The 24,916-nt window shown below is 43.4% G+C and overlaps 1 protein-coding gene across 5 annotated transcripts in view; it reads left to right on the top strand.

Annotated features, from left to right (window-relative positions):
• The window catches only part of LAMA3 (laminin subunit alpha 3), a 279,417-nt gene that overhangs the window by 238,778 nt on the left and 15,723 nt on the right, over nucleotides 1-24,916 (top strand). For all 5 annotated transcript variants that reach the window (XM_040479219.1, XM_040479218.1, XM_040479217.1 and 2 more), the window contains 12 exons: nucleotides 388-558; nucleotides 2,436-2,587; nucleotides 2,743-2,905; nucleotides 3,566-3,699; nucleotides 4,767-4,911; nucleotides 7,966-8,085; nucleotides 8,928-9,061; nucleotides 15,534-15,651; nucleotides 16,032-16,172; nucleotides 18,030-18,169; nucleotides 18,922-19,053; nucleotides 20,532-20,685. In XM_040479219.1, coding sequence (XP_040335153.1) covers nucleotides 388-558; nucleotides 2,436-2,587; nucleotides 2,743-2,905; nucleotides 3,566-3,699; nucleotides 4,767-4,911; nucleotides 7,966-8,085; nucleotides 8,928-9,061; nucleotides 15,534-15,651; nucleotides 16,032-16,172; nucleotides 18,030-18,169; nucleotides 18,922-19,053; nucleotides 20,532-20,685 — 1,704 coding nt within the window. The remainder of the gene's footprint in view (nucleotides 1-387; nucleotides 559-2,435; nucleotides 2,588-2,742; nucleotides 2,906-3,565; nucleotides 3,700-4,766; nucleotides 4,912-7,965; nucleotides 8,086-8,927; nucleotides 9,062-15,533; nucleotides 15,652-16,031; nucleotides 16,173-18,029; nucleotides 18,170-18,921; nucleotides 19,054-20,531; nucleotides 20,686-24,916) is intronic.

The following is a 24,916-nucleotide window of genomic DNA, read 5'->3' as shown; positions in this document are numbered from 1 at the left end:
ATATTTTTGAAGTATTATGTATCTACTATGCGCCAGGCACCATGCTAAGTGTTTCCACACGTTAGCTCATCTGCACAAAAACCTCCTAGTTGCAACTATGATAATAATAGTGATTATCATTTCTGGCACAGAGAATTAGATGCACTTCTCATAGACCCCTGGCCTATAAACAGGAAGAACATGGATGCTTTATTACCCAGCCCCTAAAACAGCTTCATGAGTTTATAATCCAGGTCTAGGAGTCATGCACACTCCTTTGCTCTTTATCATAACAACTAGGAAAGGTAGAGCTGAAAGGATTCGCGTCAGAGGCACAGGCTACCACTGCGAGCACACCCCCTTTCCTCACAGGAGAATGGTTAATGCTCTAGATCTTTTCCCTCGTAGGTTGCTGTCCCCATGAGGTTCAATGGTAAATCTGGAGTTGAAGTCCGGCTGCCGGATGACCTAGATGATTTGAAAGGATACACATCTCTTTCTTTGTTTCTCCAAAGACCTGAGTCAAAAGAAAATGGGGGGACTGAGAATATGTTTGTGATGTACCTCGGAAATAAAGATGTAGGTATTGCTTTGACATTTCTCTTGTTTTTAAAACAATATGGTTTGGGAATTTTTTTTTTTTTTGAATGTTGGTTATATATTTGCTGCATGACCACCAAACTTAGTGGTCAAAAACAACAGTAAATATTATTTCATGCTGTTTCTATGGTACAATGTTCAAAGTAGCTTAACCCAGATGGTTCTGATTCAGGGTCTCTCTAATGAGGTGTCTGTCGAGATGTTGGCTGGGGCTGCAGGTATCTGAAGGCTTGACTGTGGCTGGAGATTTGCTTCCAGTTTGGCTGATTCACACACCTCGTAAGTTAGTGATGGTTGTTGGTAGGAGGCGTCTTCCATGCCACGAGGTCCTTTCCGTAGGGCTGCTAAGTGTCCTCATGACATAGCAGCAGACTTCCCCAGGAATGCTGTTGGGATGATCGAGCCGCCATCACCCTAGGGAATGCCGCTATTTGTGGGTTGAATTGTGGCCCAAAACAATATGGTTTTTGAGGCGTGTTGTCACCAGTGTGTCATAACTTCCTGCTTCCATTGGCGTAGCAGGAGGAAATCCCACCAACACATCAGCAGACTCTACCACCTCTGATGGCACCGCAAGGGGTCTTCCATCAATCGCAGACTGTTACCTGCTGGCCTTATCTGAGGGAGAGGCCTTGCCCAGTGGGCTCAGCATGTGGTACATGTGTGTGTACATGTGAGCACATACACACCAGGGGTGAAAGATGAGCACCCCTCCGTACACAACTGGGGCGGCAATATCAAGGTCTCATGGAAATCAGCAGTGCTTCTTCCTCACAAAACTGTGACCCTGTCCTTGTCAGAGTGCCCAGCTGCAGACCCTTAAGTCTGCAGGGGTGGTACCATGGGTGGGTGAGGACCAGAGTGAAATGAAGCCTCTCCTGCCTAATTAATGCCCATCTCTTTTTAATTCTAAATTCTTTAAACCACAACTGCTACAGGCATTTTGAACAGTTCATTTTAGCTTTTAGTCCCTCCTCTTAAAATATATTTCTTCAACTTAAGTGTCAGAGGAAAAGGTAATCACTGGCTGGGTTAGCATACAATGGCTATGGGGGAAAAAAATGTCTGAAACATTGTTCTGGAAAATTCTAGTCAGTTAGAAAGTTGGCTGTCATTAGTGTATGTGGTATTTAAAGATTCCTAAAACTGACACTATTATTAATCACTCTCTCATGCTTTGAAGTGTTGGTACTTTATTTGTAGCTTTGTTATGACATGACTTTCTGCTTTGTTTTATAACAAAACACACATTACTTTATTCCTTCAAAATATTTGTACCATCTACCTACAAGGTGCCACATCCTGTATTTATGATAAACAAAAATTATTTCTTGAATGTAAATTTCATGTTGTGTATATATTTAACACAATTTGAAAACTTCATATGTACTCGAAGGTGCTGTATTCTAACAGAGAAGACAGATACATACATAGCTGACCGTGATAATACAGGGTTCTAGGTGTTACAACAGAGGCATAGCAAAGTGTTAAGAGATCATTGCATGGTACAGGGAGAACAAAAATGGCTTATCTCCCTTATCAGACTAAACTCTAGTGGAGACCTGAGTCCATATCTGGTTTATCTTTATGGCAAGTGCTTGGCAAATATTTGGAGATTTGGCCAACGGGGGAGTGAATACATGAGTGCAATAAACCAGGAGCAAAGACAGTGCAGACATTATTAATTAAATGTTCTATCTGTATCATTCTGTACAAGGAGGTACCTCTTTTATTCTGTCTTCCCAAGTCTTATTGTGTAAAACCCATTAGATATTTGAAATACACTCTCCTGGGATGGGGAGTTCAGAGAAACAGTGTGTCTGTGAAGTACACTAAGGTGGCCTTTCTGTCTCCAGGCCTCCAGGGACTACATCGGCATGGCAGTTGTAGATGGCAAGCTCACGTGTGTCTACAACCTGGGAGAACAGGAGTCTGAACTCCAAGTGGACCAGAGCTTGACTGAGAGCGAAACTCAGGAGGCGGTTATGGACCGGGTGAAATTTCAGAGGTATAAGTCACATTGACCACTGCTCTTTGTTAATCTGACCCACACTCACCAAACTCCCATTGTATGTACCGCTGAACCCCATTTTTAGTATCTTGGCTTTGACTTCTTCAATTTTTGTGTAATTTTTAAATATAATCTTGTTTATTTTTAAACAGAATTTATCAGTTTGCAAGCCTAAATTATACCAAAAAAGCCACATCCAGTAAACCTGAAACACCCCAATTCCATGACATGGAGAGTGGAAACAGCAACACCCTCCTCAACCTGGACCCTGAAAATGTTGTATTTTATGTTGGAAGTTACCCATCTGACTTTAGAGTAAGTGTCAATGTTATTTCACTGAGTGAAAATATTTAAATTTTAATTTGGTGTAATGACCTCACATCTCTATTTTAATTATCCATTGTATATAAAATAACTATATATTCTTAAAGCATATCCAGGGATAAATGCTAACAGTTCTTGAGCACTTCCTCTGTGCAGTGATCAAGATGCAAATAGATTAATTAAAAAAAATTTTTTTTAATGTTTTATTTATTATTGAGAGACAGAGTGACACAGAGCATGAGCACGGGAGGGGTAGACAGAGGAGGAGACACAGAATTTGAAGCAGGCTCCAGGCTCTGAGCTGTCAGCACAGAACCTGACGTGGGGCTCAAACCTACTAACTGCAAGATCATGACCTGAGCTGAAGTCGGATGCCCAACTGACTGAGCCACCCAGGCGCCCCAAGTAGATTAATTTAAGAAGGCATTACTATTCCCATTTCATGGATGAGGAAACTGAGACAGAGGGGTTTAATAACTTGCCCAAGGTCAAGCATCTGGTGAATAGCAAAGCCAGGGCCTCTGGCTCCAAGGTCCACATTCTTAGTCCCTAGGCTGCAGGGATAGTTAAAAGTGATGGATTCATACTGGTCTTGATTGACCTGACCACTGTCCTTGGTTGAATTAGATTTTCGGTTTCCTTTTTTTTCAGCTTCCCGCCAGACTAAGGTTCCCTCCGTACAAAGGTTGTATTGAACTGGATGACCTCAATGAAAATGTTCTGAGCTTGTACAACTTCAAAAAAACTTTCAATCTCAACACAACTGAAGTAGAGCCTTGTAGAAGGTAAATAAAACCAGGCACTAGTGTCTCTGTAACTGTGATTTGGGGAACTTGCAACTATTTTATGTATAATAAAGGGATGAGCCAATAGGATGCTATTGATATCACTGATAGCTTTAGGCCAACAGATCTTAAATTATGATCGCACGCCACACTGCTAATCCACTCCCAACGTTTCCTCATTTGTATAAAATATTGGAGCGATAGAGTTTTCTCAATTTTGAAAAAAAGAAACCCTTCTTAAATGTTTGGTGCCTCCTACCACAAAATATTCAGTAATAGATGGTACCTGATTCAGGCACAAAATTATATATTGAAGTTGCAAAAAAAAAAAAAAAAAATGTTGGTCCATGAAGTGCACCATGACTTTCTAGGTACTCTGACAGCTGGACCTTTTTGAAAATTGATGTCTTGAGCTTCCTGACTTCCCTATAGTTAAAAGGATTTGGACAGACTATTTATTTACTCAGGATAAAATTATGTTTCAAGTTAATAATTTTTTACGTTTCAAAGTCTTCAGCTGCTAGGCCACATCTTCCTAAGTAGATGGTTCCTAAATAGACAGTTAAGAGGAGACTCTTTAACTATTATCGCTTTAAAAAAATATTTATTTATTTTTAAAATTTATGTTTATTTTGAGAGAGAGGGAGAGAGCATGTGTGCATGCATAGGGGTGGGGCAGAGAGAGAGGGAGGGAGAGAGAATCCCAAGCAGGCTCTGCACTGTCAGCGCAGATCCTGATGCGGGGCTTGAACTCTCACCCACTGTGAGATCATGGCCTGAGCCAAAATCAAGAGTCAGATGCGTAACCAACTAAGCCACCCAGGTGCCCCTTAACTGTTAGCTTTTTTGAGCTAGGGTTTGATTATCATAGCGTATAAGAGCACATCCAGGACAAATAGCTGGCTATTTTAACATTCTAAAGATGTTTTCTCTTTAACAAAATCATGACAGCTATGTTGCATGGGCTTTGCTCTGGTTTTTAGATGGCAGCATCTCCTATTAATAAACCCTCTTGAGTGGTGGTCCTTTGCTGCTGTGTTCTAACCTGTGATCTTTGATGTTGACAGGAGAAAGGAAGAGTCAGACAAAAATTATTTTGAAGGTACAGGCTATGCTCGAGTTCCAACTCAACCAAATGCTCCCTTCCCGACCTTCGGACAAACGATTCAAACCACCGTGGATAGAGGTTTGCTGTTCTTTGCAGAAAATCAGGTATTCTATGACAAACATCCAAACACTACCCAATATTTCCATTCAGTTAAGCAACTCCGTGGTAACTGGGTTATTATAAATAACTAACTAGATCTGAAAAAATGTGCAGATGTTACCCACATCTTTTCTCTCGGCCCAATGCTGCTTTTTTTGGCTATGGGAGTATATGCAGGTAATCGGGAGCTTGAGAACATGTCACCGAAACACGCCATTGTCAGTTTTATTCTTTGAAAACTGCTGTTTGCCTAATAATCAACTTATTCTGCCTGAAATCATGTGATGACCTCCCAGGGTCTCTGAGAGCCAGACTGTTTGACTTCCTGCTGTTTGCATCTTAGTCCGGCTCTCGCCAGACTGTGCAGAATTACGTCTCTATTGGCCTGATTTCCTGGCTTCCCAAGACGTGGAAGCTTCCCTGTTTTCAAGCAGCTGTGGTTTCTGGAGGCCATTCTTCAGTCTAGTGTGGAGAAATCCGAAGTGACTCTCTAAGTCATGGTCAGCGCCATCTGCTGGGGGATGGGCCCAGACTTGCCCACTCCTGGAAGTACTACTGCCTTGTGGATCAGCCCATGGGATCTCTGTCTTTGAATGTGGGATGGATAAGGAGTTTGGGGTGTGACCGGCTCCTTCTACCTGCAGGGTGGGGACACAGACCTGATCCAACCCCCTTGTCTGGGGCTGGTCTTGACCCTCTGGGAGATTCCAAGGCTGAACCAGTTCTGAGGGTTTGGGAAGGAAGGACCTGACCTGCCTATAGAGTAGGGAGCTGAGCAGTCACACAGCATCTTCAGGTGGTTGTTTTCTAAAACAAGGTCTTCTTGGCACTATGTTTTGAAGTTCTTGGAGACTGATAACCAGAAATGCTATTCATATTAGAAGAAAATATATGGAATACCATTAGTAACCAGATGAGAGAAAATGATTTTGAGCACTGCTATGCTCATTACTCAGTGAGTTGATGTGACTCTGTTGATTTGGAGTGTGATGAACCCTGACTGGCTCCCTAGGACAAGGTTTAGGATTCAGATAAGGACTGTTGTTCCTTTTAAGTAAGGACTCTGTCAGTAGACTTCAAAAAGAGGCCTTCTGATCATTAGGGAACTGTGGAAGAATAAACTTTAAAGCCTTATATCAGAAATTCCTCAGCGTATCATTTTTTTAAGTTCATTTATTTATTTTTGAGAGAGAGAGAGAGGGAGGGAGAGAGTGGAGAGGGGCAGAGAGAGAGGAAGAAAGAGAATCCCAAGTAGGCTCCATGCTAATAGCAGGGCTCAAACCCATGAACTGCAAGATCATGACCTGAGCCAAACTCGAGAGTCAGACACTTAACTGACTAAGCCACGTAGGTGCCCCCCAGCATATCTTTCTAAGGAAAGGTCTGTTTCAAGTATGTTCCTTACGCAGTGATGGGGTTGCAGTTACAACCAAGACAGACACAGTTGCTGCCCTCAAGGACCTTATATTCTAGAGGGGAGGACAAATATTTAACAAAGCCATACTCAGTAATTGGTTCATTAATTCATCACAATGACCATGAGTGGTATAGAGGAAAGGTTTGGGGTGAATGAAGATGTATAAAAGACTTTCTTGAGCAAAGGATGGGTAATCTGAGACCCGGAGGAAAGTAGAAGACAGCATTTGAAGAGGACAGAGCAGAAGGGTGATCCCTGTGGGGAACGAAGCGCAAAGAAGACTCGGAAGTGGGAAGGGCAGGGAGACTCGGGGATGGAACAGTGGCCCTTGAGGCTGCAGCACTGGGAAGCAGAGGGAACACGGAGAAACAGAGTTGAAGGGGTGATCAGAGCCTCACAACATGTGCTGGGGAGTCAGGGCTCTATCCTGAGAGCAAAGGAGGATAATCAAACATGCCCGCACTGACATTTCCACAGAGCTCTCTGGCTGCAGAGTGGCAAGAAGGGACAGAGTGGGGGCACCTGGGTGGCTCAGTTGGTTGAGCATCTGACTCTTGACTTGCACTCAGGTCGTGATCTCACTTGGTGGGTTCAAACCCAGTGTTGGGCTCTGCACTAAGTGTGGAGACTGCTTGGGATTCTCTCTTTCCCTTTCTCTTTGTCCCTTCCCCACTCACTCTTTCCCTCTCTGAAAATAAATAAGCTTAAAAAATATTAAAAAAAAAAAAAAAGAGAGAAGTGTGGCTGAGACTGGGTGGTATGAAATGGAAAGTTAAGAAATGGTGGAACCGACAAGATTTGGTTGGAAGAGAGAGAGAGGATTAAGAGTGACTCCTAGTAGGTTTGTGGCTGGCTCAGCAAGGGGATTTCTGGTGAGAGAGTGAAAGGAGGGGAGAGAGTGGTAGGAAGGGCGGAGAGTCAGGCTTGGCAGCTGGGAGGCATGATAGAGGCATGTAGGTCCCAAGCTCTGCTTGAGATACTCAGAATTTGAGGTATCAGTAAGCCACGTGTGCAGTAACAATAAGGTAACCAGATGTGCAGATCTGGCCCTGGGAAGACAAGTCTTGGCTGGAGGGAAGCATCTGGGCTTCGTGGGCACACACCTGCATTGGGCTGCAGAAGTGACTATGACTTTGAGGCAGAGAGAGGGTGGGAGGGAAGAGGAGGTCCTCTGAGGGCCCTCAGGGATCCCTCCACATACGAATGGAAGGAGGGGACGCTCGAGGGGGATGAGGCGGACACATAGCAATAAGTCAGCAAGCAGATGGCGGCAGACGTCTGGGACCGTGCCTCTCTCCAAAAGGTAGCAGCCATCTTTTCAAATGATATTAACAATCTGTGTCTTTTCACTTTCCATTCATGCATGCTGCTTATGGATCGTATGAAACAAAATCATGATAACGGATACATTTATTGTGTCTTTCCTGTGTGCTAGCCACCGTGCATGATGTTGAACACTGCTTACAATATTTAACCATCATACCCATCCTGGCCATGGGATGTCACGGCACTATTGTCCCTGTTAACTGAGGAGGCAGCTGAAGCTGAGAGCAGTTTGTAACTTGAGAGTAACCCGAATCCCAGCCCTCTAGGTATTCTCCGGTGGAATCTTCTGGTAATCTACATTGTTTCCATGCTCTAGGATCGCTTCATATCTCTAAATATAGAAGATGGCAATCTCCTGGTGCGCTACAAACTGAATTCAGAGCCACCAAAAGAAAAAGGAGTTACCCACACTGTCAACAACGGAAAAGACCATTCGGTACATCCTTTGAACGTGTTCACGTGAATTGTTAAATGTCCTCAGTCCTTTAGAATTAAGTCAGTGCCAGGACATTTTTCTATTACCAGACTAACTTAACAGTTATTAAAGGATGAGGGACACATCTCTCAAAATCGGAATATTTGGGCATGAAATATATATATGTATATATGGCATATATAAAACATGATTACTTTCAAATGCAAACATTTCTATTAAAATGTTTTAAATTTTTTTTTTTTAATTTTTTTTCAACGTTTTTATTTATTTTTGGGACAGAAAGAGACAGAGAATGAACGGGGGAGGGGCAGAGAGAGAGGGAGACACAGAATCGGAAACAGGCTCCAGGCTCCGAGCCATCAGCCCAGAGCCTGACGCGGGGCTCGAACTCACGGACCACGAGATCGTGACCTGGCTGAAGTCAGACGCTTAACCGACTGCGCCACTCAGGCGCCCCTTAAATTTTTTTTTTTAACATTTATTTATTTTTGAGACAGAGAGAGACAGAGCATGAATGGGGGAGGGGCAGAGAGAGAGGGAGACACAGAATCAGAAGCAGGCTCCAGGCTCTGAGCCATCAGCCCAGAGCCCGACGCGGGGCTCGAACTCACGGACCACAAGATCGTGACCTGAGCCGAAGTTGGACGCTCAACCGACTGAGCCACCCAGGCGCCCCTAAAATGTTTTAATATTATATTTTTATCCAAAAGTCTATGGCTCAGAATCTTCCTACCATGTATATAATGAATCTGAAGGAAATAAAAACATAATAGCTCTGAACCACGGTGAATAGGATGCTTTAATTGCCCATTGCTTGCTGACTCATCTCTCATTTATTTTAGATCCAGATCAAAATCGGGAAAGCCCAAAAACTCATGTGGATAAATGTGAATTCTAAAAAAATCAGAATTGAAGGTGAAATATTTGATTTCGGCACATACTATCTGGGAGGGATTCCAATTTCAATCAGGGAAAGGTAAGACGATGTAAAACAAAACAAAAAACAAAGAGGCAGGTTACCTCTCTTCGTGGTTATGATTGCTAATGATTAGTTTACCTTTTCAAATTCCAGCAACAAACACAAAAAGTTTAACTTCTTAGTGTTAACAGTGTTAGCCAACAGAGTAAAACAGGTTGTGAACACTGGATAATGAGACTGGCCGTTGAAAGGAGAGTGAGGGAATCGTGGGTTACCCCCCACCACCACCCCGAGGGTCCTTCTTAGGAAGAGAGAAGCCATAGGGAATGTGGTTAGTGTTGACAGTGCTGCAATAAGAATGGAGGCTGTGGCCCTGGGGCCCTTCAAGGTAGCACAGGAGAGCACAGGCGGTTCCATGGCCTGGCAAGCAGCGCTGGGCACTAAAAGTTGGGGTTGCTGCCTTCAGGAAGTATGTCCAGAATTTCAAGCATGTCTGTATTACTTGGCCTTTTGTGTTATCAAGGACTGAATAGGTACATCACTGCTTCTTGGATAATGAACACATGGATGAATTAAGTTAATGTGAGAGGAAGTGAAGCTTCATCTGAATGAGAAAAAAAAATACGACTTCCAGAATGTGCTTAAAAATAACTTTTACATTTAAACTTGTGTGTATCCTCCAAAAAGGCTTTTAAATAGCTGACAATAGGGGCGCCTGGTGGCTCAGTTGGTTAAGCGTCTGATTTCAGCTCAGGTCATGATCTTGCAGTTCAAGGGTTTGAGCCCTGCATAGGGCTCTGTGCTCACAGCTTGGAGCCTGGAGCCTGCTTTGGATTCTGTGTCTCCCTCTCTCTCTGCCCCTCTCCTGCTCCTGTGTGTGTCTCTCTCTCAAAAATAAATTAACATTAAATAGCTGACAGTAACGTGTGGAAGGACTCCCTGGAAGGTTAGTACAGACTCATGACTGAGTTAAGAGCACTCCCCCATGAAACTGTGTTTATTATGATTATTCTTACGTGAGATCTGAGGATATTGAACTCCTTTTCTAATTTATAAATCAGGTGAAAGGAGTACTAGATGTGGTTTTTAAGGTGTTGTGTATAGGTGGTCTTTCTTCAGGAATCCTTATACATGTGGGCATCGGTCCATCCATAGTAAAGAGGAACTAATATTCATTTTAAAGTTCGTAAGGTTACCCTCAAAGACGAAAATACAGGTGAGAAAGCTCTACACTTAATAGAGTTTGGGAGTGAATATCTTAGATTCTTTGAACTAGAAAGGACCTTGCATGGGATGCAACCTCTGAATTTTATAGATGAAGGAATTGAGAGCCAAAGAGGGGCCGTTCATATTTAGCATCATCAACATTAAATACCAGTTCAACCATGAATTGCTGTTACGAATGATCAGTAATCTTGATTTTATTCAATTAAATGTGATAAAATAGATTAACTTAAGGAAGTCAGCACTGCTGTGCACATCTGAGATTCCCATTCATTCATTACACAAGTACTCATTGAGTGTCTAGTGACATCAGGCAGTGTGGCTGTGGCTGACAAGGCAATGATGAACTGGCCAGGACCTCAAGTGTAGCAGATGGGAGACCACAGAGAAGCTCAGGGTCCTGTGAGTCCCCCGGAGGGAATCTAATCCGCTTGGGGGCATCAAGAAGGTGGTCTCTGGCTGGGACCTGAAGTATAGGAGCAATCAACATATGTAAAGCGCCAAGAGCTGGAGAAAGCGTGAACTTCCAAGGAACTAGAGGATACTGGCGAAGCAGGCTGGGGGTGCCACATGGGGCTGGTGTGGGAAGCAGGGGCCAGAACACAGAGGACCTTGAAAATCACAGTAAGACAGCCGTTGCTGGGGGGACACCAGCAGAGAAAGGACATTATCAATTTCAACTTCTCAGTAGCTCACTCCGGTGCAGGGTAGAGACTGGATTCGAGAGGGAAAAGGCAGAGGCAGGTAGAGCAGTTGGAAGATGAGCTTATTAACAGAGGCAAGACATGAGGGCAGCCGCAGGGAAGCAGCTGTGCAGATAAGGCAAAGGGCGTGGATGCTTAGTATCATTAGGACAGCAGATGGGTAGTACTGAACGGTTGCTTGGGGCTGGGGAGGGAAGTAGAAAAATGTTCAGGGGTGACACCTGGGTTTTGCTCCAGTGCTTGGCCAGATGGATGGCACTGGCAAGGAGGCACGGGGATGGGTTCGGTCTGAGCCAGGCTGAGTTCCCGGAACCCGAGAGCAGGTAGAGATGCCAGAAAGCAGTTGGACAAAGGCCTGGACCTCCACAGAGAAGTCTGGGCTGGAAAAAGGGTGAATGCAGCTCAGGTACAGGTGTTGGTCAAGCTTGTAGGGCAGGTGAGCTCACCCGGAGCACTGAGGAATTCTCGGAGGCAGCGAGGAAGCTACTGGTCAGTGGTTTGCATTTGTGCGGCGTTAGCAGAAGACCCACGGGTAGCAATGTGGGTGCCAGTGAGTCAGGAAAGGGTAGTGGGTGATAATCAAGAAGAAGTCATTCTAGTCTTGGCTCAGCCACTAAGGAGCAGTGGGACCTTGAGTTAAGTCAGCACTCAGCCTTTCTTTGCCTTATCATCCCTATCCACTTATGAAATACATATGTGGAAAGGCACCTGGGTGGCTCAGTTGGTTAAGTGTCTGACTCTTGATTTCTGCTCAGGTCTTGATCTCGTGGTTTGTGGGTTCAAACCCCGTGTCGGGCTCTCTGCTCTGACAGGAGAGCCCACTTCAGATTCTTCCTCTCTCTCTGCCCCTCTCCTGCTCACACTCTCACTCTTTCTCAAGCAAACAAACAAACAAACATACATACATACATAGATATAGTTATGCATATACAGATAGATGTACATACAGAATTTTTCTAGTAATTTTTCTAGTAATCTAGTAATAAATCTAGTAATCTAGTAATCTAGTAAGTCCTAGAGTTTTCCAAACAAGGGACTACTTCTTTTTCTGGGTGAGTTTATACTTTGAGTTTTTACTAAAATCATAAGAACATCTGGGGCACCTGGGTGGCTCAGTCGGTTAAGCATCCGACTCTTGATTTCGGCTTAGGTCACGATCCCAGAGTTGTGGGATGGAGTCCTGAGTCAGCCTGCTTAAGATTCACTCTCTCCCTCTCCCTCTGCCCCTCCCTCACTCACTCTCTCATGCTCTCTCTCTCTCTCTCAAAAAAAAAAAAAAAAAAAAAAAGATCAAAAGCAGATGGAAAATGTAAGAGAAAGAAGACAGTCAAAAGAGTTCACTGGCCTTTTACTTCCTTGCAAATAAAATGCTAAGCAATATTGGCCATTTCTGCCCCTGCTTTATCCCTCTGGTGACATCTTTGATGGTCCAGAGAGTCTGGGGGCCACTGGGGGGCGGGTGGGCAGACAGGAATCCTACTAAGTACCCACACCCAAGCTCTGTGGGGCAGGCAAACAATCTTTCTAAAGGAGGGAGGTGTTCTGATTCCCACATAAGGGGAAGGCCCTTACAGACAGCAGCACTTAAACCTAGTTTGGAATGAAGGAAGCCAGTTGAATCTCTAAATGAAGCAGCCCTGACCAAGAGGTTTTGTGAGTGCCCTGTTCTGTCCTCTCTCGCTATAATGTATCCCCGTGGGGGTGGGAGCCCAGATCTGGGAATGACTTGTTTAGGATTACAATCAGAAATCATAATCTGTTAATCCCATCTGCTTCCCATGAGAAGAGAAAATCACCCAGGTGATTCCAGAGGCTCTCAAGCAACAGGAAGTCTTTCCTGGGGAAAGACCTACACCATTGTGTCGGTGTAATAATAAACCATTAAAATGAAAATAGTAATTCTCTTTTTTTAGTGTTTATTTATTTTTGAGAGAGACAGAGCGTGAGCAGAAGAGGGGCAGAGAGAGAGGGATGCACAGAATCCAAAGCCAGCTCCAGGCTCTGAGCTGTCAGCACAGAGCCCGACGCGGGGCTCAAACTCAAGAACCATGAGATCGTGACCTGAGCTGAAGTCGGCCGCTTAACCCAGGTGCCCCGAAAATAATAATTCTTAAAGTAAAAATCAAGGATCTATTGGACATTTACTCAGTACCCAGCCCTGAGTTTAGGATTACATTTGGCTCTTACTGCTCTGAAATCTGTCGACCACAGGTTTGGACCAGGTTGGTCTTTGTGAATGGATTGGCCCACAGTGTGCATACATATCCCCGTGCGCTAACCCATTCATACAGTAGCCTGCACCCCTACACAGTCACATTCCTCTCGCAAGCGTGTTCAGCCTTTGCATCCTGGACTCAACGTGGAATTCTAGGCCTTCAGATGAGCCAGAGTGACAAGAACGCGTCAAAGAAGAGTGGGAATAAATCTTCCATCTTAACATCTCCGCTGCAGATAACTGTTCTGTAGAAAGAGTCTCCATTCTTCCAAGTGCTAGAAGTACACAGACGGTGTAAACGTAAAGAGCAAGGACCAGTGTATGTGCCACACCGCTCAGGTCCCAGCACTGAGGTGGCCACTTTCCTGCCGCATGACCTCAGTCAAGTTGCTTGACCTCCACATGCCTCCCCATGCTACATCTGGAACATAGTCAGAGGATCTACCTGTCTCTTAGGGCAGGGTGAGGATTCAAAGTGGGTCAAAGAGTCAGCCAGGCAGGTGGTGAGAGCTCAGTAAATGTTAGAGAAGAAAATAGCTCCCTCGAAAGGTTCTGGCGGGGCTGGAATACTAGTGCCTGACACAAAATAGGTGCTCCCTGTCCCCGGCTGCCTTTCTTCTCCGCTTTGCTTTTCTGCTACCTTCTTCCTTCAACTTACACTTGATGGAAAGAAGGACCTCAGGGGATGGTGATGGGTCTAAACCGTGTGGAAACCCCACAGAGAATGGATTTTAAAATATGTGTAAATAGACAAGCTCCAGGAATGAATGCAAACTTTCTTTCTTTTCCAAGGCAAAAAGCCATCTTTATAAAATAATTAAGCTCAAGCTGCAATGCCAGCGAGGATTCATTTCTTCCTTTTCGTTCTAATTAAATTTAATTGTATGCATATTACATGTTAGCTCAACTATTTATAATGACTTGAATAAAAATGAATACAGATACCTTCCCACTTAGAAAGGTGAGCTGCCTTAGGGATTTATAAGGAAATGAACCTTGGGGTTTTCTTAGTTACATCATTTGTTTAAGAAATGACAACTATTTGCCTGGACTCCAGTCAGTTCATGTGTGTTAATGGTGTATGTGAAGTCAGCTCCAGACAGATGCAAAAGTCAAATCCAAGGGGAAATGCAAAAAAAAAAAAAAAAAAGGAAAGAAAGAAAGAAAAGAAAGAAAAAGGAGTGGGGAATGCCAAGGTAGCCACATAGGCAGAGTTGCTGCAGCAAGAAATTCCTCTCATTACGATGACTGTACTCATATGGGGAGAGTTACTCACCCTGGCATCTCACGTGGAGTCCTTGCTCTATACTGGGCATCATTTGAGTATGTTACACATATTAACCCGCTTAAATTCATGACAACCCGATGAAACAGATGAACATGTTCCCATCGTAGAAATGAGGATACAGAGGCACAGAATAGTTAGATCGCCTGCTCAAACCACAGGGACAGGCCTTGAACCCAGGCAGTCTGGGTGCAGAGCCCTCAGTTCTAGTGCAGCAGAATACGCCTCCCGCACTCTCACAACTGCATGCCACACCCAGTGCCCAGCAATTCCAGTGCATTCACTTTTTGTTGTTGTTGTTGTCGTTTGTTTATTTATTTACTTTTGAGAGACAGAGCACAAGCTGGGGAGAGGCAGAGAGAGAGGGAGACACAGAATCCGAAGCAGGCTCCAGGCTCTGAGCTGTCAGCCCAGAGCCCAACACAGGGCTTGAACCCATGAACTGTGAGATCATGACCTGAGCCCAAGTTGGACGCTTAACTGACTGAGCCACCCAGTCAGTCCCCATGAACTTGTTTAATCCTCACAGTGCTTTCCGTCGTTCTGGCCTGGCATCGATTCAATACCAAGCCACATTTTTCATCATTGACTAGAACACAAATTTTACAGTTTGTTTCTACTGAGTTAACGGTGACTAACTTAAAAGTGGATAGAAAAAAAAAGAGCTAAGAGTTTTCTAGAGCATTCTCGGGTCTAATAAGTGACTTCTTTATTAATATATATTTATATAATATTGATAGTATACTAATTTGTTAATATACTTCCTATTCACCATGTACCACCATTACTCTGGAAGGGGAGTGGGCAATTCTAGATCTTGTACATTTTCTGTCTCTATACTTTTTGAGGGCACTGGCCATTCTTCTGTCAACACTATCATGTTTATTTTTAAAGCTGAGAATGCAGAATCACACTGAAAGGAAGTAGATTTTCTCAGCTTCACAAAATAAGTAGTGTTACAGAAATCCCATGAGAACAGACACCCGTAAAATAAATACCTGTTGATGGGTGAAAAGTAGCAGACAAAGTAGAGAGTTTCAGGTCTGATTCTCAGACAAGCCTGGTCTGGTACACCTCTTCCTTTTTTGTACCCCAAATCAGGTTTAACATTTCTACACCTGCCTTCCGAGGCTGCATGAAAAATCTGAAGAAAACTACTGGTGTTGTTAGGTTGAATGACACTGTGGGAGTAACAAAAAAGTGCTCAGAAGACTGGAAGGTGAGTACTGAAAACCTTGTAGAAAAGTACTGCTCCCCAACCAAACCATCTTTGGTACTCATTTACACATCAACTTTTGAGTCTCCCAGTAGCACACAGTATTATGATGAAATGGTTCATTTATACTCCCTACATATTTGCAAGATACAGAACGCCTTCAGGTTTGCAAGTTAAATTTGTAGGAAAAAAGGAATACCGACTATACACACAAAAACGCAGAGGATTGGTAGATTATCATGCAGAAAAGCAAACTCTGTTTTTTTCCCGAGGCAACATAAACCACATTAATCAGCTCAGGTGAAGTGACATAGAATAAGATACTGGATTTCAGCCATGAAATGATTCCAATGCCAATAATGTATTCTGTGTTTGCCTTTCAGCTCGTGCGATCTGCCTCATTCTCCAGGGATGGACAATTGAGTTTCACCAATTTGGATTTGGCTTTTCCCAACCACTTCCAGGCCTCCTTTGGATTTCAGACCTTTCAACCCAGTGGCCTGTTATTAAGTCACCAGACAGAGGTATGAAATATTGCATGAATACTGAATAAGATTTAAACCCGACTCAAAGTTTGATGTCAAAAACAGTAGAGACATTTTGAAGGTAAATTAACTAGGCATTTTATCCATCATCACAGGGTGAAGGACATTGTATATTTCAACATGGAGGTTATTCTTCTTCCTGGGACAAGTCCTAAAAGAAAAAAGGCTTAGGAAGTACATTATGGTTTACAGAATTGAATTTATATGTATTCATGGACCCATTTTCATTTCTCTTGGGTTTATTTTAGGAGTTAATGTGAAGTATACTGTTATATGTAATGATGTAGCTTAAAGTTTTAGATACAAGAAAAAATCAGAATATATCCCCACTATTCTTTTTTGATTCTACAAAAGATAGTTCTTCAGATTCCTTTTTTGCATAATCAGCTAGTTGTACAATATTTACATCTGGGGAATAAGGTCCTTTGCTTTTTGTTCATGTACAACAGCAGGACAGAATTCTCTTCAGCAAGAAGGTACCCTCTGTAGATTTATAGGGTTTCACTCGTGTTGTTATACAGGGGTAGAAGTCAACTAATAGGTAGAAATCCCCTCGTAGAATGAGGAGGGGGTGTAAAATAGAGGTAGAAGTAGAATACTGACATTCTTGGATTTGTTTCTTCAGGATTGCCAACACAACACAACACAACAGGCATCCAACATTCGATGAAAGACAGAATGGTAGCTGACTCTGTGATTCTGTGGCTATATCATATTAGAAGGTCTCTTTTCTCGTGATATAGTTGCTCAATCAGCCTTTAGAGATCTTTTTTTTTTTAACTGCCCCCTGAAGAAGCACGTGCCAGCAGTTTTGACTGCAAGAATGCCCTTTCTGTCAAAGTAGGATGATATGACCTAGTTCTTTTGACACCCAACATTTGTTTCCTTTGCTGAGGATAAGGATACTGAGTATACAGTATACAAAACGGTCGAAAGCCGGTGTAAGAGTTGACTTAGCAAAAGAGGAGATCAATCCTAGACCTAGAAATCCTAGAAATATCCTAGGAACATTGCCCTCAACTTCATAATGGGTTAGCTAAGAAATACATATAAACTGGCATTCTTTTATTCAATTTATAATGAATAGTACCAACTGAAAAAATCAAAATATAAAGCTGACAATGGCTACAACCACATGCTGTAAAAATTGTTTTAGCCTAAAGCTCATTATTGAAAATTGCAAAAAACAAAACAAAACAAAAAAACCTGTACATGGTAGAAGAAAAAACAACAGGAAAATTCAAATGACAACTACTGACTCTACACATATTTTTTAATTAAGAATCCACAGAAAGAATCTAATCATCTTGCCAAAATTTAGATCTGCAGAGTTTGATGTCAGAAAATTGAACCTCCTTGAAATTATGACCAGAAAATAAAAAATTCCTAATGACTAAAGAAAAGATATCATTGTTATGATCATATATGGAAAAACAGTTGATGAATGAAACCTTCATCACACAATTGAGGAAAGAGTTGATCCTGATGAAAATAACATAAGCACATTGAAAACAGAAATAGAAACATTTAGAGATGGCTTAACTGTTTTGTGTAATTGATGGAGAAGTTAAATTGGTTTATGAATGTAGTTCCATAAAATGCTTTTGACAGATTCGTCGGTGTTTAAACAATTTGGATAAGACTTTTATATTCATAAACACGGAGTCAAAATAATCAAAAATAATCTTTAGCTCAAAATAGCAAAGTCAAAACATTTGGGTCAAACCCACCTAACTGTTTTATGCATGGTTTTGATCAGAAATTCAGTATTGATACACCTGTAATCTTGAAATAGAAATTAATGACATTGACAGGCATATGCTGTGATGATTTCAGGCAAATAACCTGCAGGTCACCCTGGAAGATGGTCACATTGAACTGAACACCAGGGATGGAAGTAGCCCCATTTTTAAATCCCCCCAGACGTACACGGATGGTTTGCTGCATTACGTATCTGTAATAAATGATGACTCTGGGTGAGTAGAATGGCCCTTCTGCCAGAGCTCTTGAGACTTTTATTTCGTTTAATGGAATTTTCTAGTATCTTTTTTGTGAAGTATGTGTCCTTGATGCTGACACTGTTTTCCTAGTGAGATTTGCCTTCTTCCTGCTTCTGGATCAATTTCCTCATAAAAAAAAATAAATCAATCAATCAACCATGGGATGGATATACAAATTGTGGTATATTCAAAATGCAGGAGTGAAACGGGTAACAAGCAAAAAGATCTACCACTGTGTGGGGTGACATGAGTGAACTTCCCAGTGTACTGCTGAGTGAAATAGGCTGCACATAAAAGAATCATCTCCTATGATTTAATTTCTATAAAATTCAAAAACAGGCAAAATTAATTTCTTTTCTCAGTATTCAGGATAGTGGTCATACCCTTGGAGGGAGAGAAGCAAGCACAAGGCAGGGTTCCTGGGTGCTGGTCTGTTCTGCTTCTTTATCTGGGCGCTGATATCATTGGTATATTCACGTTGCAAAAAATTCACTGAGCTGTACACAGGATATGTGAACTTCCTGTACGTATAGAATACTTTAACAAAAATCCGTGCCAGAGAAATACATGGAAAAAAATGTAAGTGCTCTTTAAAAATAAATCTGGTCTAACAAGTTACTTTAGGTTAAAGATACTGAGTCTGAATCGAAGACAATAAGTTGACCACATGATGAGAAACGTTTCTTCCCTGCAGTTCTCACTCTTGTTTTGTCTTCCTCCTCTTCCAGACTCCGGCTTCTCATTGATGACCAGCCTCTGAAGAATAACCACAGGCTAAGACACTTGTCAAATTCCCAGCAAACCCTGCGTCTGGGCGGAAGTCACTTTGAGGGTTGTATCAGCAATGTTTTTATCCAGAGGTGCGTCCTTTCCTGTGTGTGTGGCTGTGGGTGTGAGAGCCGCCTGCCTATAGGGAGGGCATCTCCTTGCTCTGGTAGCACAGCTGGATGTGTCACCACGTGCTGCACCAGGCCCTCATTCCACAAACTTGCCCGTGCCTTCTTAGACAAGATACACACGTTAAAAACAAACCACCTCCCACAAAAACTTCCCTGCCTCCCTTTGTGGGAGCAGCTTTGGCACATAACCTTGGAAAAGGTCTTATCAAAATTAATTTTTGGATGATGGCCCTGAGAATTTTCCAAACTGAAATTTCACTTCATTTGAATCAAGACTGCACATTTGATTTAATCAGAATCTGTCCCATTTTGGGGGCTGACGGCTTGCATGGGCCAGTGTACTGCTGGGAAACCAGACCACCATACTGTCAAACTCAAACGTGTCTCTCTAGAGAGAGAGGAGCCTGGTGCTAGCGTGCAAATGTTTAGATGTTCTTTTCTTTTGATTCAAAATAATCACCTTATTTTTCTTTTATTTTGTTTGTTTATTTAATTCTTTTTAATGTTTGTTTATTTTCGAAGGAAAGAGAGACAGAGCGTGAGCAGGGGAGGGGCAGAGAGAGAGAGGAAGACACAGAATCTGAAATGGGCTCCAGGCTCTGAGCTGTCAGCGCAGATGCTGACGCGGGGCTCGAACTCACAAACCATGAGATCGTGGCCTGAGCTGACGTCGGTCGCTCAATCGACTGAGCCACCCAGGCACCCCATAAGTTTATTTACTTATTTTCAGAGAGAGAGAGAGAGAGAGAGACAGCACACAACCCGGGGAGGGACAGATAGAGAGAGGGAGAGAGAGAATCCCAAGCAGGCTCTGTGCCATCAGCACAGATGATCACTTTTAGATAAAAGGCAAAGCCCTGCCCAGGGCAGAAGGGGATCCCAGGACTGGTAAGGAAACTCAGGCAACCTGTTGGGAGCTCGGGGGCTCCTATTTTCCATCAAGGCTCAGACACCAATCACAAGATAAAGCAGATTTATCTGTGAGACTCCCCTACACAAGTGCACAAGATAAAAAGCCTTCTACAAACTCACTTCTGAGGTTCCTGATGTCCACCATCACTCTAGATCATCGACACCCACCTTTCTCCTCTCTGCATATTTCATTTTCATATTTCTAGATGACACCTGTTCCAAAGAAAGAGCTGTAGTATACTGGCTTTGCCCCAGCCCTAACCATTTAAGTGAATACAGTTTCTCAGGCCTTTCTGCTGGTAAGACACCGTGCTGGGTATTTTAGGGAATGCAGACATGGGTAACAGCACATCCTCCTTTTCTGAGCCCAGTGCCTCCTCTAGACACAATGTACAGGTAGGAGAGGAAAGTTTACCTGGAAACCATGACAGTAAGAACGTGTATTCTTAAAGCAAGTTCTCGTGCCAGTGCATCTTCCTTGAGATGTCAGAGTTTGGCAGTGGTTTTCTTTTCTGCCCTCATTCCAGGCTCTCAGAGAGACCTGCAGTCCTGGACTTGGCCAGTAAATCTACCAAGAGAGGTGTGTCCCTGGGAGGCTGCAGTTTAAATAAACCACCTTTCCTCATGTTGCTTAGAGGTTCTACAAGGTTTGACAAAGCCCACACTTTCAGTATCAACCAGGTAAGTGTACCCTACACTGGCTTTTGCTTCTCCCCAGAGGATTCTCGTGAGCGATTCTTACCCCACATGAGATGTTGGGGAAAGGGCTCAGGTGGTGTTAGGGGTGCAGATCACCTGATCCCTTGGTGGTCAGTGCCTCCAGGAAGGGTGGTCAGTGCCTCCAGGGATTGATAGGTCATCAACAATTGGATTATGCCAAAATGTGAAAAAGGTTTCCGTTTTAGCTTTTGTTTTGTATCTTGATGAAAATTCGGCAATTTTTTGTAGACAGAACAAATTGAATCTCAGGTTTCTCAATTCCTATACACAATGTCTCGCTCTTTTGATATTCCTGTTGTGTACCCAACAGGTATAGTGATTTTCTCTAGAATACAAGGGTCATGCCCCTTCCCCTCCCCATAGACAACCCTCCACCCTGGCTCTTAAGACAACATAAACACTTGCACCCAGGCCTTGCCAATACCAGTGTGGTTTGACCTTGACTGCACACTGGAAACATCTGGGGAGCTTTTAAAATCCCAGTGCTTGGGTTGCATCCCACCTAATTACATCAGATGCTCTTGAAATAGGTCCAAGTGGCAGGAGTTTGTAAAGCTTCCAGGTGATTCTACTTTGCAGCATTAAGGCTGAAAGGAAGTAAAATCTCTTGTTTGGAGGAGTAGAAGCATTGTAATGAATTGGACACAGCGTTAGGACTTAAAGAATTCCTTGCTGTGGCCGAGGTCAACACTATGACCTCCCCGTGTCTGAGGTTACAGTTAATACGATTAATGGGTATTAGTGAGCACCTCCTATGCGCCGGGCATTGCGCTAAGCTCTTTAAGTGGCTTTTCTTACTACATCTGCAAGTAACCTTGTGAGGGATGTATTATTACTGTACTTCTATATGACCATACTACAGTAATAGTACCAAGCAAGTATATTACTAGCCACATCTTACAGAAAAAGATGCAGCAGTTTAGAAAGATAAGCAATTTTCCCAAGCTCCCACAGATAGAAGGTGCAGTAGGAATTCAAAACCAGATAGCTTGATCCCACAGCCTTCACCCTCCTAAGAGCAATGTGCTTCTGTTCAGCACACTTTTCTCTCAACGTCAACCCCCATGCTACTTGTCTGCCAATATTTCCCTTGCTGCACGGTGATTTGGAGAAGTTGAATAGATAGTCCATAATAAGAAATGTTTTATGCTACTACGAAGAAATATACTTTATAGAGGGTAGTCATTTTGCTGATATGAAAACAACATCTTTAGGACTGCTCCATCAGGAATGAAATCATATATTCATTTTTTTTTTTCATTGTAAGGCTGAGAGTTACTGAGAGGCTAAATTAACACAGTGATGGTAGAGATGGAGAGAAGGAAAGGGGTTCAAAGCTATTTAGAAGATAGAATATACAGGACCCAGATGATAATTGAGTGTGGACGGCAAGGGAGAGGCAGGAGTTAATGTAATTCTGAGACATCTAGTCCGGGTTATTGGATGGGTGGAGATGCCATTTCATGGACATAGAAGAAGGACAAGTATTTGGAGGAAAAGAGACTGGGTGGACTATATTGTATATTGAGTGACAGGTGCCTGAAGGACATCTACAGAGAGAAAGCCATCAGGGACTGTCTCTGAGTGGGCCTCAGTGGATGGGGGGGCAGAGGCTGGGTCCACCGATGCGGGAGCTGCCAGTGAATACGCTGTATTTAATTGTGCCCCTGTTCTGTGCAAGCCCCCAGATTCGATGGAATAAGACATTAATTTTGCCTCCAAAAGCTCAATAATAGAAAGAAAGCAACAAAGCTTTGTGGTTAAGTACTAGACTTGGGGGTCAGACTTACTGGGTTTGCACCGGGCTTTACCACATATTAGGTGTGTGGCCATGAATGATTATTTAACCTCTCAGCGGGTCTATTTCCTGAAACACAAATGCAGATATATAAAGTAAGATCTCCTAGTGTTGTTGTGAGGGTTAAAAGAGGTGCTAAACATACAACATGTAGAAAACTGCCTGGCACGTGGTAAGCATGTGATAAATATCGGCTGTTATTATTATACACACTAATAACCTCAGTGAAAACAAAAAACGTGCAGCAGGCAGGAATTTCCCTGCCCCACAAATCAGGGGGATTCTTCTGGAGGAGGTGACACACGAACTGGGTCTGGAGCATGGGTTGGATTTAGACAAGTAGATGTTGCTTTGCACGAACAGAAGCCCGAAGTCAGGAGGCAGGATGTGGGTGTAACTCGGGTGCATGACACTTCCCGTACATCTCTCTGATCGTCACCAGTCTGCGTACTCTCTCTTCCGGTTCTCACCACACCCCTCTGAGAGCAGAATAAAATGCCAGCTCTACAGGTCAGGAAACGGAGTCTCAGAGAGGTTTTTAAAAAAAAAAAAAAAGGCAACTTGCCCAAGAGCACCCAGTCAGTACACGGTAGACTCAGAATTCAAACTTAGAGCTGTAGATCTCAAAGAATGTTCTCTTCAGACCACATCCTGTGGCCTCGACAGGGTTGGAAAGCTTGGTGAACAGGGGAAATTGGGTGGAGGAAGGGGAGTGACAGAGGTAAGCTCAGAATTCCACATCTGAGCCCCATCAGGGATAGGATGACCTAACGTAATTTTGACATTTTTCTGTAGTCAACATGAAGCCTTTGAAAGGATTGCTTTAAACCATGTTTAAAGAGTAACAGGCAGCAGCCTGTGGGATGGTTTGATGAGGGAAAGTTCTATAGACAAGGAGTCAAACTGGCAAACTACTGACAAAGTCCAGGCAAGACAGTCAGGAGTCTGGCTTTCAGGGCAGAGGGACTGGGAGTGGCAGTTGTGTCATAGAAATGAAGTAGGACATGGAAACTGAACTCAGGGAAGAGACAAGGGAGGTGGGTGTCCATGATGGCCAACATGTAGGGCCTGGGTGCCTTGAAGGAGGTTGGTGCCATTATGAGAAGGAAGAGTTGGTGACAAAAGGTATTTATGAAAACTGTTCATCTCGATGTTACTGCTATTGCCACACAAAGAAGACTCAGGGAGGGAGCGAGGCCCCAGTAAGGAAGCTCCATTAGGATCCAGGGTGGGCTGATGTGAAGCGGTTTTAAGCAATTCATTTAACTCTCTGGTGGGTATGATTGCCCATCTCCACTCAGCAATGTGTCAACACAAAACGTTTTAAATAAGTGGTATCGAGTTTCTATTCCAAACACCCTGTCCAGGAATCAGGTCCAGGAGGGTAACCTGATCTTGGAGGAATTTAAATTTGGAAGCCTTTAGCCATTAGCTCCAAAGTAAAATGGTTTACGATAAGAAGATCTATAGGGTCACATAAGGGACAGTTCAGGGACAGGTAGTGTTTGAGGCCTGGCCCATCTCAGCTCCATCCTGCGTAGTTCAGGGCTTCGTATCCTCACAGGATAATGCTCAGCACCAGACCCACGGATCAGCTCGTCTTTGTTAGCAAAGACGTATTTCTCAGAGGCCCCATCCCCTGTTTCCCCTCAAGGTTCATTGTCCAAGAGGGAGGTCACATGTTCATTCCTCAACCTGTCCCTGGCACAGCGAATCCCCGCCCTTCACTTTGACAAATAGAGAACCCAGCGGAGCACTGGGTCTTGTGGGGGCTGTGGACACATGATCGCAATCTGGGCTCCACAGAGCAGAGAAAACAGGAGAACAGCTGGAGAGTCTCAGTTTCTAACAATTTTTCCATCCCTACTTGATATTTATTAGTTATTTTTTGGCATTAAAACTCAGTTCTGTTCAAAAGCTCAACGTGTCATCTAGCCCAGGACACATTTCTGTGCGTAGGTCAATACTGACTAATGTGGAGACAGGCCATGCCTCCCTCCCCACCCCACACCTTCTGGTTCTTGCTCTCTGTTTCTTTCACTGTCCTGCTGCACAAACCCAAATGAATGGCTCCAAGGAGAGGTGGTAGGCTGGTGGCTCCGTGTCCTAATGGCTGGCATGGCATGGCATGCTGCTGCCAAATGCTGGCTCTCTCAAGGGACATGACGATTATTCCACGGCTCCATGGTGGGGAGGGACTCTGGATACCCGCGGGTCCCAGGTGCAGCAGCTGTCAGGAAAGAGACCAGACTTGTATTGGATGGGAAGAACATGCATCCTCCCCGAGGATAAATTCATCTCTATTGAATTAATCTCCTAGGATCACAGTAAAAACTGCGAGAGCCACTTAGCAAGATAAGTATTCTTTACTCTTCCCCCTGATGATTAGCTGTC

This window comes from Herpailurus yagouaroundi, unplaced genomic scaffold, assembly GCF_014898765.1.
Source record: "Herpailurus yagouaroundi ecotype Mexico unplaced genomic scaffold, PumYag 142, whole genome shotgun sequence".
Classification (NCBI taxonomy): Eukaryota; Metazoa; Chordata; class Mammalia; order Carnivora; family Felidae; genus Herpailurus; species Herpailurus yagouaroundi.
This window is presented reverse-complemented; position numbering and strand designations above follow the sequence as displayed.